This window comes from Epinephelus lanceolatus, chromosome 9 (genome assembly GCF_041903045.1).
Source record: "Epinephelus lanceolatus isolate andai-2023 chromosome 9, ASM4190304v1, whole genome shotgun sequence".
In the NCBI taxonomy this organism is placed as follows: domain Eukaryota; kingdom Metazoa; phylum Chordata; class Actinopteri; order Perciformes; family Serranidae; genus Epinephelus; species Epinephelus lanceolatus.
Genome location: NC_135742.1, coordinates 27894846 through 27912159, shown reverse-complemented (window position 1 = coordinate 27912159; position 17314 = coordinate 27894846). Strand labels below are relative to the sequence as shown.

The 17314-nt window shown below is 40.5% G+C and overlaps 1 protein-coding gene across 1 annotated transcript; it reads right to left on the bottom strand.

Moving 5' to 3' along the window:
• Window positions 1-3647: 3647 nt before the first annotated feature.
• LOC117252019 (aquaporin-3-like) lies at window positions 3648-9611 on the bottom strand. The gene is made up of 6 exons (XM_033618648.2): window positions 9416-9611; window positions 5866-5992; window positions 5541-5678; window positions 5291-5406; window positions 4972-5189; window positions 3648-4855 (listed from the first exon to the last, which is right to left on the bottom strand). The coding sequence occupies exons 1-6, from the start codon at window positions 9521-9523 to the stop codon at window positions 4654-4656; spliced, it is 909 nt and encodes a 302-aa protein (XP_033474539.1). The 5' UTR covers window positions 9524-9611; the 3' UTR covers window positions 3648-4653.
• Window positions 9612-17314: the final 7703 nt, after the last annotated feature.

Here is a 17314-nt window from a genome sequence, read left to right as displayed (position 1 = left end):
GTATGTGAGATGCTATATTGAGGGTATAACACAGGTTTAGCATGAAAGCATTCTGTTTTGTTGTTTTAGAGCAAGCCTTCATGGGATCCAGGTATGCTTCTTGCGACAAGATGTAATGGTTGAAGCTTTTTTGCTTCGCATCTGTGATGACTGTAAACTTTCACGTCTTTGTTTTTCCTGTGAAGCCAAGGACCTGCTGAAGCAAGCAGCGTTTTCTGTTTTTCTTTTTTTCATGGCTGGTGACAACTGGTTGGCTTATCTTTGGCAAATCTTTGGCAACACTGAATAGTATATTTACAGGCATTTATTCACCAGTAACGTCTGTTCAGTGGAAGTAATTGGTATGCAAATCCCATGGTATGGAGTTATATAACATTGTGTAAATGTGGCATTGACTAGCTGTCGCATCTTGAGCCAGGTGAATCCTACGGACTTTGAAATTATTCAAAAATACAAAGGGCAAAAATTCCCTGAAACAATATCTTACTTTTGGAGCCATAATACATCAAACCTGGCCTATAGAATTCCTTCAGAGCCTCGGGCTGCATACTGTACCTTGCAAGGCAGCTCAAGATAGAAAACACATGTTCACCAAAAAGGTTGGGTAGTGCTGCTTGGATCAGCACTTAACTGGTGGTTTTGCATGTTTTAGTCCATTAGTTGCAGATTGTGTATACCGTACATTACTACTGACAAACTACCAAGGAGTGTTTAGATATTTTGGAAGAATTTTCTTGATTCCAGGGAACCATTAGGCCTTGTTCATTTCATCACAAGGGCTTTTAGTTTCACAGCAGTCACCTTACACACACTTGAGACTCTTATCTTACTATATAATGACGGAAACTCTGTCTGTGGGTGTGTCTGTTCCACGTTTTTCTCCTCACTGACTTGAACAATCCATGTGAAATTTGGCACAGTGGTAGAGGGTGATGGGAGGATGCAAATGAAGCAATATTACATCAATTGGCCAAAGGGGGACGCTATAGCAACCGATTGAAATTGCAAACTTTGAACAGGCATATCTCATGCCACGTATGTCGTAGAGACATGAAACTTTCCACAGAGATGCCTCTCCTCATGAGGAACAAATTACCTAGCACCAATAATGTTCGGTTATTTTTTGAAAAATACTTAAAATCAATCTCTTCCTAGATAGTTTGACCAATCTGTATGAAACTCAGTGAACATAATCTAGGGACCAATATCTAAAGTTCCCTCTTGGCAAAAGTTGGAAAACTTACTAAAACTGAGCTTCTATAAGGCAATGAATATTGCGGAGGGTGTGGCTCATCACATAAAGGTGTATAACATCTCAAGGGTTTCACCGATCACCACGCAACTTTGTAGGCATATGACCACATATAATCTGAGGGGACCCCTCCATTATTGACCTGATCAAATAAAATGGGGGCGCTAGAGAGCTAATTTCTTTTCTAGGCCTAACCGCCATATCGATTTTTACTAAACTTGGTAGATATTTAGCACAGGACGCCTCAAGGTGACTGGAGAAATTTAACTCTAATTGGCAACTGGGTGGCGCTATAACAACAGAAAAATGCTTAAAAATGGCTAAAATGCGACCGATCACTGTGGCTCCCCCTGTGGCTGAATGTTGTTGTTTTTATCTAATTTTTGGGATGACTAAGTCATGGTATGGTATGCTGTACATAATCACGGAAACTGTCAGTGTGTTATTCTGTCAGTCAGCCATTCTGTCTGTCCCACGTTTTTCTACTCACTGACATGGTCAATCTATGTGAAACTGCACATAGGCATTGAGGATTGGCATAGGTAGAAGGTGACAATGCTACCAATGGGTATGGACTAGTCTAACTGTAATGGGATAAATAGGCATGTTTCCCAAAATGCCGGAAATATTGCTTTTAATGTTGCAGCATTCACAAATGCAGCTCTCGAAAAGTGCTCAGCTGCAGCACATTAAAAACAGCATGTACCTACATGCCATCAGTGTCAGTCTGGTCAGATATCAGTGTGGTCCTTACAGTCTGTCCATGACATGTAGGCTGCATGGCAAGCTTGTTTACTTCGTCTCTCGTTCCCCAAAGTGGTGCCAGCTGCCACCCTAAATAAAACATACCAAGCTGCTCACAGAAATAGGATGACTAATTCCAACTTTGGACTTATATGTATATACGGAGTGTGAGTGGCAAACCAAAACCTGCAATAACTGACTTTTGTTAGCCACTTAGGGCATCGGAAACAAGCTGTAAACACAAAACTGATATATCATCACCTTTTAAATTAACTTGTCAACAATTGGGAGTCATGTTTTGGCCATATGGCAAACGTAAGTCTAATATTCACTCTCTTTCTAGCTCTGTTTTGGTTTCCAACTAACTCCTGAAGAAAATAACTGTCTCTTTAGCTGCAAAATACTGCACTACTTTGTCTGTCTGCTGTGTGGTGCTGGGCAGGTAGTAAACAGTTGATCTTTGGACTCCAACTGGTAACCCCTGACATAAGCAGCATTAGGGGTACCTTTACATCTTGTAATACTTTTACAGTTATAGTAATTACAGTTAAGTATGTTTTTGCTTTTTGTTTAAGTCCTAGTTGTGTACTTCAAGGAATGGAGAGTCTATGGATCATTTACTCTTTGATACATTTCTGTGAATCATTCACACAATGTTTGCACAGTTAAAATTTACAAATGCAATTAAAGCCAAAACCTCTCGATGGTAACACAGAATTTGTCATTTTATATCAATACGATTTTCGCAGTCTCTCTAGATTTGTCATCAAAGTGAAAGCTGTACAAACCTGTCTGTTTTGACAACAATGCCGTGTGAGTGATTTAGTGACTTAATCTCTTCCACACATGCAAGGGACCTGCTAAGACCTGTTGAAGTAATTGTGCAAAACTGTTGATTCATAAGAGCCTACCAGACTCTGACTCTGCAAGAACAGAGTTGCCCATTGTGTGATTCTCCTGAAATTCTCTTTCTCAACAATTGAGTTGGCATATTAAGCTGAGTAAAGACCAAACATGCTTCCATATTTCCATATTTTGTTGATAAATGACAAGTAGGCAAGAGTTTCTACCAAAATGAACCCTTAGCATGGAGGACTGGGCCTAATTTGATTTATGCACAGAGGGACAGTGGCCCAGTTCTGGTCTGTGGATACTGAGGTATGCTTGGAAATAAAGGGAAGCCTTGAAATAGCAGTGTAAAATACTGCTTTGCACTGCGTAATGACGGAGCAGGTCTCCTTTTGGTAACATAAAATGGTTATTGAAGAACACAGCTGAGTGAATGGAGCGTTTACCATGTAGTCTTGTTTCCTGCTTAACACTGCTCGTACATTCTCTTAACTATCAATTCTGTTGTAAACAATTTTTGTAGTTTCTTTTTTAAAAAGTAAAGAATTTGAAGTCTAAATCAAATCAAAATATGTATTTCAATCTGCTAAGAAGAGAACTGATGCACATCTGGCCCACCCTTCCCCATCTGTCCCACTCCTGGCCCACCACAAGCAGTGCAAACTTTTTTGAACACTTGTTTACAGTGTGCTGTAATTTTCTGGTGTAATCTGATTACAACCCAGCCCCCACCCACTCTGAAAATGAGAAGCATTGGTGACGAACAATAATGAACCGTAACAAGAACGTAACACGACCCACATTCATGCAACAATCAAAAGCAGAACTTTATTGTATCAGTACAAAAGCATTTCCCCTCAACCTACATACAATCCACCAGGGTGCTCACAGTCTAGCACCCGACCATACACAAGGTACAAACACATCATTAGGCATAAACTAAATTACAGTTTTAAGATAGATTGTTAATATTGTGCTGTACATTGTCATTTGTTAACACACTTTTGATATTTTCAAGCATTAAAACTAGAAGGCTTCTTCTGACAACATTTGGTTGATACAAAGGGGAAATGATCAAGTTTGTTTAAGGACTGCTGGTTAGGACTTTAACGGGGCAAAAGAGTGTCTATAAAAAGCCAGTAGCTTTAATATAGCTGCTCTTGTATAGCCGTGGTGAAGGGAGGAATGCTGTGGGAAGGATTTAGCTTCACCACCATTTGTCAGCTCTAAACAACAGAGTTGACGTAGTCTACATTGATTGCATCATTTCCCGTACTGTACTTAAAATGTACAATATTCTTCAATATTTGGACTTTAGGCTGGAGTTTTACATTTTAATTTTCCAATCTTCTAACAATTTCCCTGATTCAGATGTTGACAGTGAAAGGTTTTGGACTGCATTGTTAGTGACTTGAAAAGACATATATCTGATTAAATACATTTACTATGTAAAATTATATTTAAAAAAGTTATATAAAACCACTGGTAAAAGCATACAATACTGTTAAACTGGAGACACTAAGATCCAAATGTCGATCTCCTAAAAGAATTAATGTAATTCTGTGTTTCTGAAGTTGTGTTTCTCCCCTCCGCGCTCACCCACAATCGTTCCTCTACAATATAATACAATCATATGATAATGTAAAGAAAGTGTCCTGTTTTCACAAACACACAGCTATTTTGGGAGATTCCTCAACAGCTGTGAAGGGGGTTTGGAAAAAAACAGTTGTGGCTGGAAGGAAAAATGCTGGTGTGTATTGGTATTTACAAAATGTGCATGTGTGAGAGTGTGTAACTCTCTAACGCACTCAGAGCATCTCTTTGGAAGTGTCTTTGGGTTTGTCGTTGGAGGCGATATTGGTGAGTCGGACATTCTCCTCTTCTGCCCTCTTCTGGTCACGTGCTTCTCCCTCCATGTGGAAGCCAACCATCAGCTGATAGATCATCACACCGATGATGGTGCCAAGGAATGGGGCAAAAACTGGCACCAGGAACCAGCCCTTCCTCACCCTGAGGAGTGACAAATAAAAAAAATATTTTTACTTTACAATGTCAATAGACAGTGAGCACTGTGAGAGTGTTGCATATGAGAAAAAGAGAAAATGCCTCAAAATCTGTGCACTTACGTGAAAACTTCACTGCCCCACCCAGCCATGGCTGTGAAAAGACGTGGTCCGAGGTCTCTGGCAGGATTGACAGCATAGCCAGAATTAAATCCCATAGACAATCCAATGACCAGAACCACAAATCCCACAGTGAAGGCCTCCAGCCCTTGGGGGATGGGGTTGTTGTATGGATCCACAATAGCCAGAATGCAAACAATCAGTGCTGCCGTGCCGATGATCTATGTTGGAGAGAGGCACACATGAGAGGAAACTGAGTTGGACACTGTGAGATTAAAATTTAGCATGTGATAGCTGTTTTTTTCACATTTCAAAAGCGTACCTGATCAAAGAAGCCGTTGACAAGGGTGAGATGCTTTCCAGGGTAGGTAGCAAAGATGCCAGCTGTGGCTTTAGGCCCAGTCACATTGAAACATCCAGGATGGTCCCACAGGGCGTCTGAAGGAATAACAACAACATAGCATAAAGCATTTTGTGTTCAGACTGCTGTTCTTTAAATGACACACTTAGACTGTGTGCAGCCTGAAATACAAATCTGTTTACTTGGCTGTACAGCTGGAGTCATCCCTTACCGTAGTACATGCCGAAAATGATGGCAGCACCAAAAAAAGCACCAATTGTCTGAAAGAGGAAGTACATGGGAAACTTTCTCCAGCGCTCTCTTCCGAGCAGGCACAGGGCAAAGGTCACAGCGGGGTTCAGATGGCCACCTGCAAATGTACACGGTGCCAATATGTCGGTCAATATTATAGACTGTGAACATAGAGTGCAATGTTACCTAAACAGAGGGAAAAAAATGCTCTGACTCTAGATGTATTAACACAAGGTACAAAGCTGCACCCATCATAAAACTAAATAAGTCAGGTGGTATAATTTTCAACAAGGTGCTTTGTGTACCTGATATCTGGCCACAGACCAGGATGCCTAACATGGCAGCAAAGCCGAAGGCAAAGTTGACTGTGAGGAACATGCCATGGGAACCACCGCTCAAAACCAGCTGGGCCACAGCACCGCAGCCAAACATCTGGAGAGAGAGAAGAAAAGCAGGTTTACGCTGGGTCCCAATAACTTCTTGTGCACATAACCGCTTTTAAATTGTTTCTGTAGTAGAGACAAGTAATCTAGTGATGATGATGCTGTGCTGTGTGTGATATTCATGTGCGATTTTAAAGAGGAGAAAATACAGAACGGCTGTAGTGCAAAGTTTTGTGCACTACATTCTAAACGTGTTCAGCATCTCAGTGTTGAAAAAAAACATGAATACTATACTTTGTCTGTGGATCAAGGTCAAGGTTAAGCCGAGGGTTAAGCGAGAGGTGCAATGAGGCTGTGCGATCATTATCAATGAAACCAGTGGAACAGAGCCCCATTAATAAGCTCTATTGTGTTCATAATGGCACACTGGAGAAAAGTATATTGTATGTACAGAAAGGTCAAGGTTGACCTTGATTGGGGAGAACTGTCGCTGCTACTGCCCAGCAGATTTATCTGGGAAGGAAAAAAAACTGAAGTTCTGTTTTCACTTTGGACGAAGGAAATGAGGAAAACATCTGTGCTCACGGGCAACGTGACTGATTCTGTCAAAAGAAGAAGGATTTTAAGAACGTCTTTAGATGTAGGAGGAGGACTGCCAAGCAGGTGCCATAATGTTTATTCTGCATACCGTGTGATTATATGTGTGTGTCCCTGTGTCCTTTTTTGTATGTGTCTGGTAAAAGACACATGTGTGGTCCGTGCCTAGGTTACTGCTCTTTAAGCCCCCTGATGAGGATACTTTTCAGTCAGACCACAGGACTCAGATGTTGAGGTTAGCTCGAGGGAACCACACTCAGAGGGACTGGCGCCTGAGGGGAGTTCATCATCACTAGGCTCAGTCTAAACTCTTTTCCACCCCTGATGAAGGCAGCCATTACTGGAAAAAGTCACTACATAAATCAACCCCATGTTAAAATTGTGCTTAGTTTTGTTTTTGGAGTGTGGGGGAATTTCTCCTTGATGTCCTGCCACGATGGGCCCGCGTGATGTGACAATAAAAATTCAAAAACTCAAAAAACTTTTCACTTCACCGACTTTTTCTTAATGTCAGAGGCATCAGATTGCAAATGATGGTCCGGTAGCTGGCGCCAACTTCTTCACTTAGATCACATTCCACTAGAAAGGTCTTATTTAAATCCGACACTAAATCTGGGAGAAGCGAGTATTATTTCTAACTCTAAAGAGCTCATATTCACGACCATGCAGGTTGCTCTAATGCTGTCGTATAGTTACCGCACGCCACCACCTCCTCCAACCAACACTCAACTGGCTGATTCAGCTGGTCATGCATCCATGCAGCTACTCCCAGCTTTTAGCACAGTTGGGGAGCTTATTAAAAAAGAAATAACAACGCAGCAGTAAGCCTACTGAAACACATTTGGCACTTGTTTAGGAGCTGAAAGCAAAAAAAAAAAAAGTCTGCTGGCCTGGAACCAGTAAATCACTACCTGTGTGATCTTTTCAAATTCAGGATGAAGAGCCTCAGAAGCCCCCCCTACGGCAACGCAGGGAAGAGTGGTTTAAAGTTGAAAGTGAAGTGCACGTTGTGAGAGTGCAGTGAGGGGTTAACAAAACAGTTACAGTAGGATAAGCAAAGACAGTAGCTGCCTACAAGGACATCTTTTTAAAGCCCCTTTAGATTGACTGACCTCATACTATACATTCCACTATGGTGGAAGAGCAGACAGTCAAATACTGACATCAGCCTCCGACCAGTAAGAATTCAGAAATATCCTTTAATCCTTTAATATCCTTTAATATCCTTTAATGATCCTAACAAGTTCCTGAAAGCTAGTGACACATGCTAAGAATGCCAAAATCAATACAAACGAGAGCGACACACCCAAACACACCTTTTCACGTCACCTACCCCTCCAGTTCATCCTACTCTGGCAGCTGATCACTAATAAGCCGTTTGCTTTGTTTAATTTGTCACTAGTAGGAAAAAAATGTATCGACAGATGTATATCTTGAGAGACAGAATGGCAAACAAAGATAGTGACAGAGCGAGAGACAGACTCCTGTAATCGATGATAGCGGAAGGAATATGATGTCAGTCATGTCTGTGATGTGATACCTACTGTTCTGCCACTGACTCTCCCAGTGCTGCCATTGACATGTGTCATCTATTAAACAACTGCACCACACCTTTCTGTCCCATCTGTAGTCACAACACGTGCTTACTTGTGTGATGAACAACAATTGTAATAAATATTTTCAGTCCTCAGCGCTTGTATGTATGTACTTGTTTACTTGTTTATATATTTGAGCTACTTGAAATTCAGACTTAGCTCTGTTCTTCTTGAATTATATATCAGAATAAAATGTTCACTTCTGTTAAAAGCAGTACGCTTCTACACATTCATAAATGTCTCTGTTAATCATCGAAAATGAGTCACTGAACTCAGCACAGCCACACTGTACATGTTAAACCATTACAGAAACCTTTAGGTTGCCCACTAAGCTGGCTGTTGTACTAGTATTTAAAGTATTAACTGTAAAGCTCATTTTACATTACGCGCCAACATTTTGCCAAGAAAGGGGTTAAAAAAAGGCTTCTTATAGTTCAAATGAACTAAAGAACTGTCTGTTTCAAACAATGTAACAATGTTCTTATGTTCATTTTAACCAGAAGCAGCTTTTATGACTGGGGCAAAGTCAGATGATGAGCTGCTATTTCAGATTTCCTCTTTGTGCGTTGGAATGCATCAGTCCGTGGCAAAAGATGACTAACATAAGTAAAACTATTATCTAAAAGTGAAGTATGTTGTTCGATACCTGTCAGCATTGACATTACCATGCACATTCTCCTGCACACACACACACACACACACACACAGTAAAGTGATAATAGGATGTCATGAGGTCTTGGGTCCGGGATCCTGGATCCCGTCTTCCAAGCAAATATTCTTGTGTTCTTAAATACATGTTTGTCCACAGAGTGTGAAGTCCTGAACAACCTGTCATTCACCTGTTTGTTTTGAACTCAGTTTGCCAATGTCTAATATAAAGAGTGTCAATTTGCTCACTTTGAAGTCTATGAATGGCTTATAAATTACATGCAATTTCTGTTGCAATCGTTCATCGCTCTTCAAACATGGCAATATAAAAATTGTAGTTGAGTACAAAAGCTGTCATAAAGAGTGTGATCAATCATATTACTACAACAAAAGAAAACTGAAAAGTGAGAGTACTTAGAGAAAAGAAAACACTGAGAGGGGACAGAGTTCAACTGTTGTCAACATACAGAATATTTCACAGTATGAACATTGAAACCTTATCATGTCAAGCTTGGCAGCTGATTTTTGTTGTTTTCTATTCATTTTAAAAATCTGTTTCAGCATTAGATGATGCGACGCAAGTTCAGTGCATGCACACACTTGTACTCTCACACACACGCACAAACACTCACCACAAGGATGAGAGTGCCAAGACACTCTGCCAGGGCCTGGCGAAGCAGCAGGTTGCGGATCTGGAAGAACCTGGAGAGTTTGTCCAAATACACCTTCTGTCTGCCCATGATTTCTTGTTAGAGGCTGATAAGACTGTGAGAAGACAGGCACTGTAAGCAGATAGGTTTTTTTCCTGAGCGGCTGTGAAGTTGGGAGGACCGGGCTGCTCTTATAGAGCCAAGATGGGCTTGGATTGGGCTGGTGCCAAATCCAAGCTCTTGGCCCCACCTCTGCACCACGCCTCCCTGCCTGTCACAGTGTGAATCACACTCTGGTTTTCTCACTGGTCCACTCTCTCCCTTTAACTCTCTCTTACACACACACACACACACACACACACACAAACATAGTCCAAACAGTGTAAAAGAGATATCTGCAGTCATGTCAGGTCACGATACTAATACGCAAATTAGTGCCATCAGATTGCAGAGTCATTCAGTAAGAATATGTTATCTCCTCTGTATGCACACACATACATTTGTACTTAAACATACTTAACACTGTTTTACCTGTCAGCACCTTCTCTGACCTCATTTAGTACATCTGCAACTGGATACTTCAGCCTCCTAAACACATGCCTATCCATTACATTATAACTAACCCCAATATAATTCATACATTTGTTTATGGGTTCAGCCAAAATACAAACTTCCAGATACATCATAAAAATGGTTATGAGAACAGGCAACTACAGAAACAGAGAAACAGTAAAAAGGTTTATATGATGCTTCTTCTTTCTCCCTCATAACTGAATTTAGATAAGGCCACTTTATAATAAATGTGATAACGTCTCTCCTTGTGTTACCTGACCAAGTCTTAACCTTATTATTATTTCAAATATTTTCATGTGTTTTAGATGCAAACACATACACCACAATCAACAAGCACACAAATTACATCCCCAAGATGTAAAGACAATGAAAATGAAAATCTCTTTTTTTAAATTTGCAGTCAGTACCTGTCTAAGATTATGCAACTGAATTACATATGGGAAAACATACCTTACTGATAGAAGGAGAAGCACTTGCACTGAAATTTCCTGTTTTCACTTAAAGGTCCAGCGTTCAAGATTTAGGGGGATTTAGTGGTGTCTAGCAGTGAGGATTGTGAATTGCAACCAGCTTAAACTTCTCCTGGTTAGAACTCCCTCAGTGTTCATTGATCCTGAGGGTTTTTTTTGGCGGGAGCTGAGTTATCCATAGAGGTGTCTTCTGCTCCAAAACAAACAAACTTGAGGATTAAAAGCAGTAAAAATACTGAATTAAGAAAGTTCACATTACAATCAGTGTTTTTCTGATGCTGCTCAGCTCGTCACAGACTAGCCACTCGCTCAGCGCCTGCTGTGTGCCCACCTTTTTTTTTTAATCCTGGCATCTGAGGGGGATGGGGGTCTCTTCCTCTCTGAAACAAATGGACCTGGCGGTTTAAACCGGTAAAAACACTGAATAAAGCAGTTTCATGTTAAAATAAATAAGTGCTTTTCTGTCTCCGCTTGTCATGAAAGGGCTGCTAGCTATGGTGGCTGAGGCCAAAAAGCAAAACCGCAAAAAACACGAATGCTATCTAGAGCCAGTGTTTGGTTTGTCTGTTCTGGGCTACTGTAGAATCATGGTGGTGCAACATGGCAATCTCTGTGGACAAGGACCTGCTCCTTATGTGGATGTAAATGTCTCATGCTAAGCTAACAGAAACACAGCTCTTATTTATAGGTGAACAGACACCAAAGAAAACATGCATATTATTATATTATATTCCATTTCTGCCAATACCCACTGGACCTTTAATGTAACCACAATCCACCAAACTTAAGCCACCAAACAAATATTACAATACCCCCTTTGAAAAATGCCAAATGTCCCCAATCTGGATGTTCTACATCTTTGTGAATACATTTTAGACCCCATAAGAGTAGATATAAAACACACTCATATAACTGTAATGCATACTTGTTTGCAGCCCGTACTGGTTCATTCCTACCTGTTCACACACATCCTTCTCTTTTCCCTTTCTGTAACTCACCTCAATTTCGCTGACCTGTTCTTTTGTCCCCCGTCTGAAACTTCATCACCGTATATTATACCTTCTTTGTCTGATTTCAAAAGAGGTGTGAGAACATATCCAGTTTTAAAAGCCCACAGACATGCCTCTATCAGTAGGAAATCAGTGTACCATTTCTTTACTCTGTTTGGAGTTCTTTTGTCCTGTTTGGGCTATATGCCTATTTTGTTGTGACACTGGAACACACTATCAACTTGGATCAGCTGAACATTTAACTTTTGTGCACATATCTGTATAGATTACTTCCTATAGAGAACTTAAACAGGCTTTACACATTTAAAAATTTTCAATTTTAAGTATATCACTGCTTCCTATAGAAACAAACTGCTGAGTTAGAATAAATGTATCCCCCCTTGTGAAAATCTTCCACTTCACTGGCATGGGGACTGTACCTCAACGAGACCATGGGCAGAACAATGGTAAAAAAATTAAAGAAAATTATAGATGAGTGACATGTTTCATCACTGAAGGACCCTGAGGCAGTTTGAGTCATGTCAGTAACAGCGCCGGCGTCAAACCTGCATGCGTCATGAAAGTTGCGCAACCCTTTACAGCGAACTGTTTTGGTGCAGCTTCCATGGAGAAGGGCGGGACTTAAGAGCATGACAAGTACTCAGAAATATGAGATTGACATCTGTGTATACGTACAGAGATGCTGACTGGAATTGGGTAAAAAAAAAAAAAAAGTGATCCAGGTTGTGGCGAGTAGTGTGAATTTTAAACTTTTTGCTCAAGAATTTGTTGAAACTATATGGTGCTTTTGACTATCTCTGGGTTGCAGGGGTGATTATTGGCCCTCCCTGAGGTTACTCCCACAGTCCAGTGACCTGTGGGTCAGCTGGTTGAAGGCTGCTATTGTAATAATTTCCCACAGTTGGGGTGGGGGGTGGGGATATATATGATAGAGAGAGTTTGAGGGTCCTCTGCCAGAAAATTTTGAGCATCAGACACTTAATTTCCTGCAGTTTAGGGTGTAAATCTTTTCAATTTTGTCAAAATAAAACTCCTACTTTCATGTTTTTATTGGGGCAGAGGACAGCAGAGGAGATAACCACACACCAATACAACTGGGCTGGACAGCCACATAAATGTTCACAGGCTGTGATCAATGCAAAAATGATGTCAGTTTATTTAGAACACCCATGCACAAAAAGAAGGGCGCTCAAAGGGCAAAGAATGATAAAAAGTGAATGAAAACAGGAACAAACATTTTAGTCCTTGACTATCATCAGTGCTACTGACATGGGTGCTTTACAGAACAGACACAGACACAGACAGATTATGAATCAGTCAGCTGGTACCACTGCGTTGGATGAGATCAACTCTGAGGAGCAGAGGCCTGACTACCAAATCACAATGACCTGTTGTATGAGTATTGTAATTGTATTTATTGGGGGTGAAAATGCACATGTTGTAAATATTAAGGGGGTCGCGTCCCCATGCATCTGCCCAGAAATCTACACCTATGCCCACAGGTGTGACTATGCTGGTGTTAACCTGTCTCCAGGTTGTTTCCCTATAATAACTTTATTTGTAAAGCACTTCTCTATTTCTCGACCCCAAAGCAGCAACAAAAATTATAAATAAGAAGTCATGTGAGGTAAACAGATAGAACTAAAAACAGAAGTATAGGCATTAGTGCCCATGGAAAGTGATAAGCAGGCAAAAAAACAAAATTAGGGGCACCCAATAGCTCAGTGGGTAGAGCAGGCACTCCATGTACAAAGGAAATATCCCTGCTGCAGCGGCTGTAAGTCAATTCCAGCTTGCACCCCCTTGGTGCATGTCTCTCTCACACCCTTACACTTAACCTGTCCTGTTTAATAAAGGCAAAAGCCAAAACAATTATCTTAAATAAAAAACAAAGTTAATTTTGTTATTTACACTGAATTGTCATCCATTTTTCATTCTCAGGGCCTAAACTCCTCTGCTCCAAAATTCTCATTTGACAAATTTGTACTAGCATATATTGTGTAAACATTTAACCTGACCAGAGCTGCCATCTTCTACAAAGATAGATTTAGTGCAGTTGCAGATGTTTTTTTTTTTTTACTTTTATTTACTCTTTTTCTGATCCAGTCTATGTCTTCAGGCTTCCAGAAGGAATCCCATCTACAGTAGAAGCCAGAGGAGCTGCATTTTTAAGCCACATGGTTTTAAACAACTTTTCCTGGAATGGTTTGGCTCACAGACAGTACAGTAAATCGGAAGGAGGAAAAGAACGGTGGTACCCACAAAGATTGAGGGAAAGCTTTAAAAACCAACGTGGATTTCTGCTCATTTTCTGCAATAAAAAAGTTTGCTGTTTGACACGTAGTGTTTTCTCATGTTTTTCTTTCATAACCCCTGACGTCCTTAGGAAATGGCGCTGATCACTGTTTTTAATGTCTGTGATTGATGGCCATATGTGGCATGTGTCTACCAGATGTATCTGTCTCCAGTAGGAGTGCCAGTTGTTTTCCATCAGGTGCTGGAAGACACGACAGACACAGACAGGTGAAGAGAGATTGATATACCTCACAAAGACAGCACAGTTTGGCACATTGCTTCAAGGCGGACAGAAATTATGTTAACAAGTACACACTGAACAGAAAGGACTGATGCACTTCACTGCAGGTCAAGAGCCACAGAAGTAGTGCAGGAAACTCTCCAGCTCATCTTTTCAAATCCCCTTTGTTAATCTCTTAAGATAATCTTGTGCTTGAATAATAAAAGAAAGACATGTTATTCCACTGTATGACTCTTTATAATAGTTATGAATAAGGTATCAGGTATCAGTCCAAACTGTGAGAAAAAAATCTGCAGTCATGTCAGGTCTTGATATTACTGACTAATGCGCAAATTGCTGCCACCAGATTGTCATTGTGTGCTAATATGTTATCTCCTCTCACAATGAGGTTCCTGGCAACATTTAGCAAATGGTGACTCACTCAGAGGGTTTGTAAAACTTCATAGACACACTTATTATTTGAATCCAGACAAGCAGTTGTGACAGATAATTGTATAATACATGTTACAAGCATTGAGTATGACTTGATAGATGATTTGATTTATAACACTCTATGTGTTGCACTGAGTCCTGTGTGTGGAGCTTGTCTGGTACATTTCCACTTTCTCCACTTTCTCTATAATTATGCTGGACTGTAATCAAAACAACATGCTTTCTCTGTCAACAGCTGTAGACACAAACACATACACATCCTATGACACAGCCGAATGTGTCAGCTTGGCAGTAAAGAATTTTTATATGGTATGTGTTCACGGCTATGACGCAACAAACACACTGCAGATTTATGCTGCACTATAGACCATCAAATGGATCGTCTTTTGTTCTTACAGGTATAAATTTGATGCCTCAGACTCAGTACAGTTGGTAAGAAATTGCCTTTTTATCAGCATTACCATTTTGAATTTGTCCAAACTTGTTGCACACATTTTACAGTTGGGACTATTGTGTTCAGAACACAATGTTATAGAGACAAGTCTCATCACTCTTCGACTACATTTTATACTTACACTAATCACATCCCTCACTTTAACCCGCATCTCAGATTTTATTGCCCCTTCACCGCTGGAGGTACAAGTGAAATCTTAGACGAGCCTTACAGAGAGCCAGAGAGTGACTGTCACGCAACTCTTTAACACTGTACACCTTTAAGTACCAAAATCCCCACCTGCATCCAGATTTCAGATTTCAACAAACAGGTCCATTTACACTTTACTGTCCTATTGAACTATTGAACACAAGCGGTTTTACTTTTTATGAATGCAACTGTGTATTTTCTGTCCATACAGCTGCATTCACACGTCACAGATGACAAGCAAAAGTCTTATTGTTGCATCACCTGCCTGTTCATCGTCATTGAGGTTGTGAAAGCTCACCATCACCTATTTTACGGAAGATGATGAACATAATCAGCAAATACAGACAGAAACTGCAGACTGTGACCTCAACACCCTGGTCTAACAAACAAAAAAATCAAAAGTGCTCCAATTCCTGGTAAATAAGTGTTCATTCCCAGAGCTGCATTTTGGAGACAGTGGAGCAATACTGTCAGTGATTTATGAAGCAATCTTCTTTTTTCTTTTTTTTTTTTTTTTTTAAAAAACATCAATCTCATATTTTATACCAATTTTCAGGGACAATATCGGCAGAGTGAAAGCAAATTAACGGATAGTATAAATGACTGAGATGTAACTATTACGCTGGAATGTGCAACTAGCCGTAAATTGAGAACAGAAATGCAGCATCTAAAATGTTTGTCAGATTCTTGGGTGTTCAGATGTGCATTTATATTTAGTTAACTTCCATCAAAACTGTGTAGCCTACTGTGTGTCTAGTGCTGTCTTTCTGTGTCCAAGGGGCTATGAGTGTGAGTTATGATCTCCCATCTCGTGCTCTGCGTGATTAGAGATTGTTATCTCACTTATAGTAACAATGACTTAAAAGCTGTGGCTGCTGACGCCAATCACAGTTTTCCTTGAAAGAAGGAAGAGTGAGACAATCTCTTTTCCATGAGCTTCTATGAAGCAGGCCGTAAACAATTGTCTGAAAGTTCCATATCCTGTCGACTGGCAAGCCTCTATTTAATGATCAGGGGGCTCATTTAAGCTTGCTTACGCACAAAACGGGGCTTGAAAGTGGCGTACGCCACTTCCCACGCAAAGGTTGTGATTTATAAAAATAAACTTGGCGGGAGAATGTGCGCACCTGTAAGCAAACTCTGGAACACATTTTGGAAGACACTGGGAAGTGGCGACGCAGATGGCGAGGTGGAGAAGTGGAGTCAGATTTTTATTGATGTCTCACACAAATTTCATGTCACGCTATATCCACCTTAGATCCGCGCTTGGAGTGAGTGATAATTGTTTCATAAAAAACGTTGTAAAATCCAACTCAAATCCTGAATTGAAATTCTTTCTAAATACGTATTTAATCTGCACTGCTTCTAACGTCTCACTGTCCACTCTGTGAGCGCAGGAGGGGGAGAGGATGGCGCGACTGCATGGAATATATTTATTTATTTAGCTAAATATTTCCAGTGCATTTATCATGTCTCGAAATACAGCCATTTCATCAGCCCTACTTAGACATTTGCTGTTCATGACAAAACCGGCACAAACAAACGTGTTCGCCTATTACACTTTAATCTTTGAACTGTATTTCAAATTACACGTTGTATTTTGGGACAGGGATACCACTGGTTCATGCTGTAATTCAGGCCGGGAGTCTGATCAGACTAATTGCCATAAACATAATACATAGCGGCTTATTTATATGCAGATCGCATTCATGAGGTGATTTGCATGACCATTTATAATTGAACTAGGGCGTGCAGAGGGCAGAATATGAGGCGGATCTGGGTGCGCACAACTCCAGGAGGTCTGTGATTTATAAAGAGAACATTGCGTGCAAGTGTGCGTGCGCACGGTTTTATAAATCATTTTTTGGCGCACGTCATTTTCAGCTTTTGGGCGCACGTCAACTTTTAGTATGAATCCTAAGCACTCTTTTATAAATGAGGCCCCAGAACCTTACACACACACCATGCCTTGCATCTCTGCGTCAACAGCAATGCTGAACGACAGTCATGTCTTTCTGGGTCAGTGTCTTGCTGTGTTACGTTTTTTATTGTTGAACCACCAGTTTCAAGATGAATTGATTCACACAAAACTGCAACACAGAGCTACAACTAATCATCACCTTCATTATTAATTAACCTTCTTTTTATTTGGTCAATTTAGTATCTAAAAATAGTGAAAAATGCCACCAGCTCCTAGAGCTAAAAGGTGCTGTATAC

What these genes read in the sequence shown, in the direction of transcription:
- LOC117252019 (XM_033618648.2), bottom strand. Translation starts at nt 9,523, where the DNA reads ATGGGCAGACAGAAGGTGTATTTGGACAAACTCTCCAGGTTCTTCCAG. An exon ending in TTGGCACTCTCATCCTTGTG is followed by an intron (nt 5,993 to 9,415) that starts GTGAGTGTTTGT and finishes CTCTCTCTCCAG; the next exon opens with ATGTTTGGCTGCGGTGCTGT. An exon ending in TGGGGCAGTGAAGTTTTCAC is followed by an intron (nt 4,856 to 4,971) that starts GTAAGTGCACAG and finishes GTCACTCCTCAG; the next exon opens with GGTGAGGAAGGGCTGGTTCC.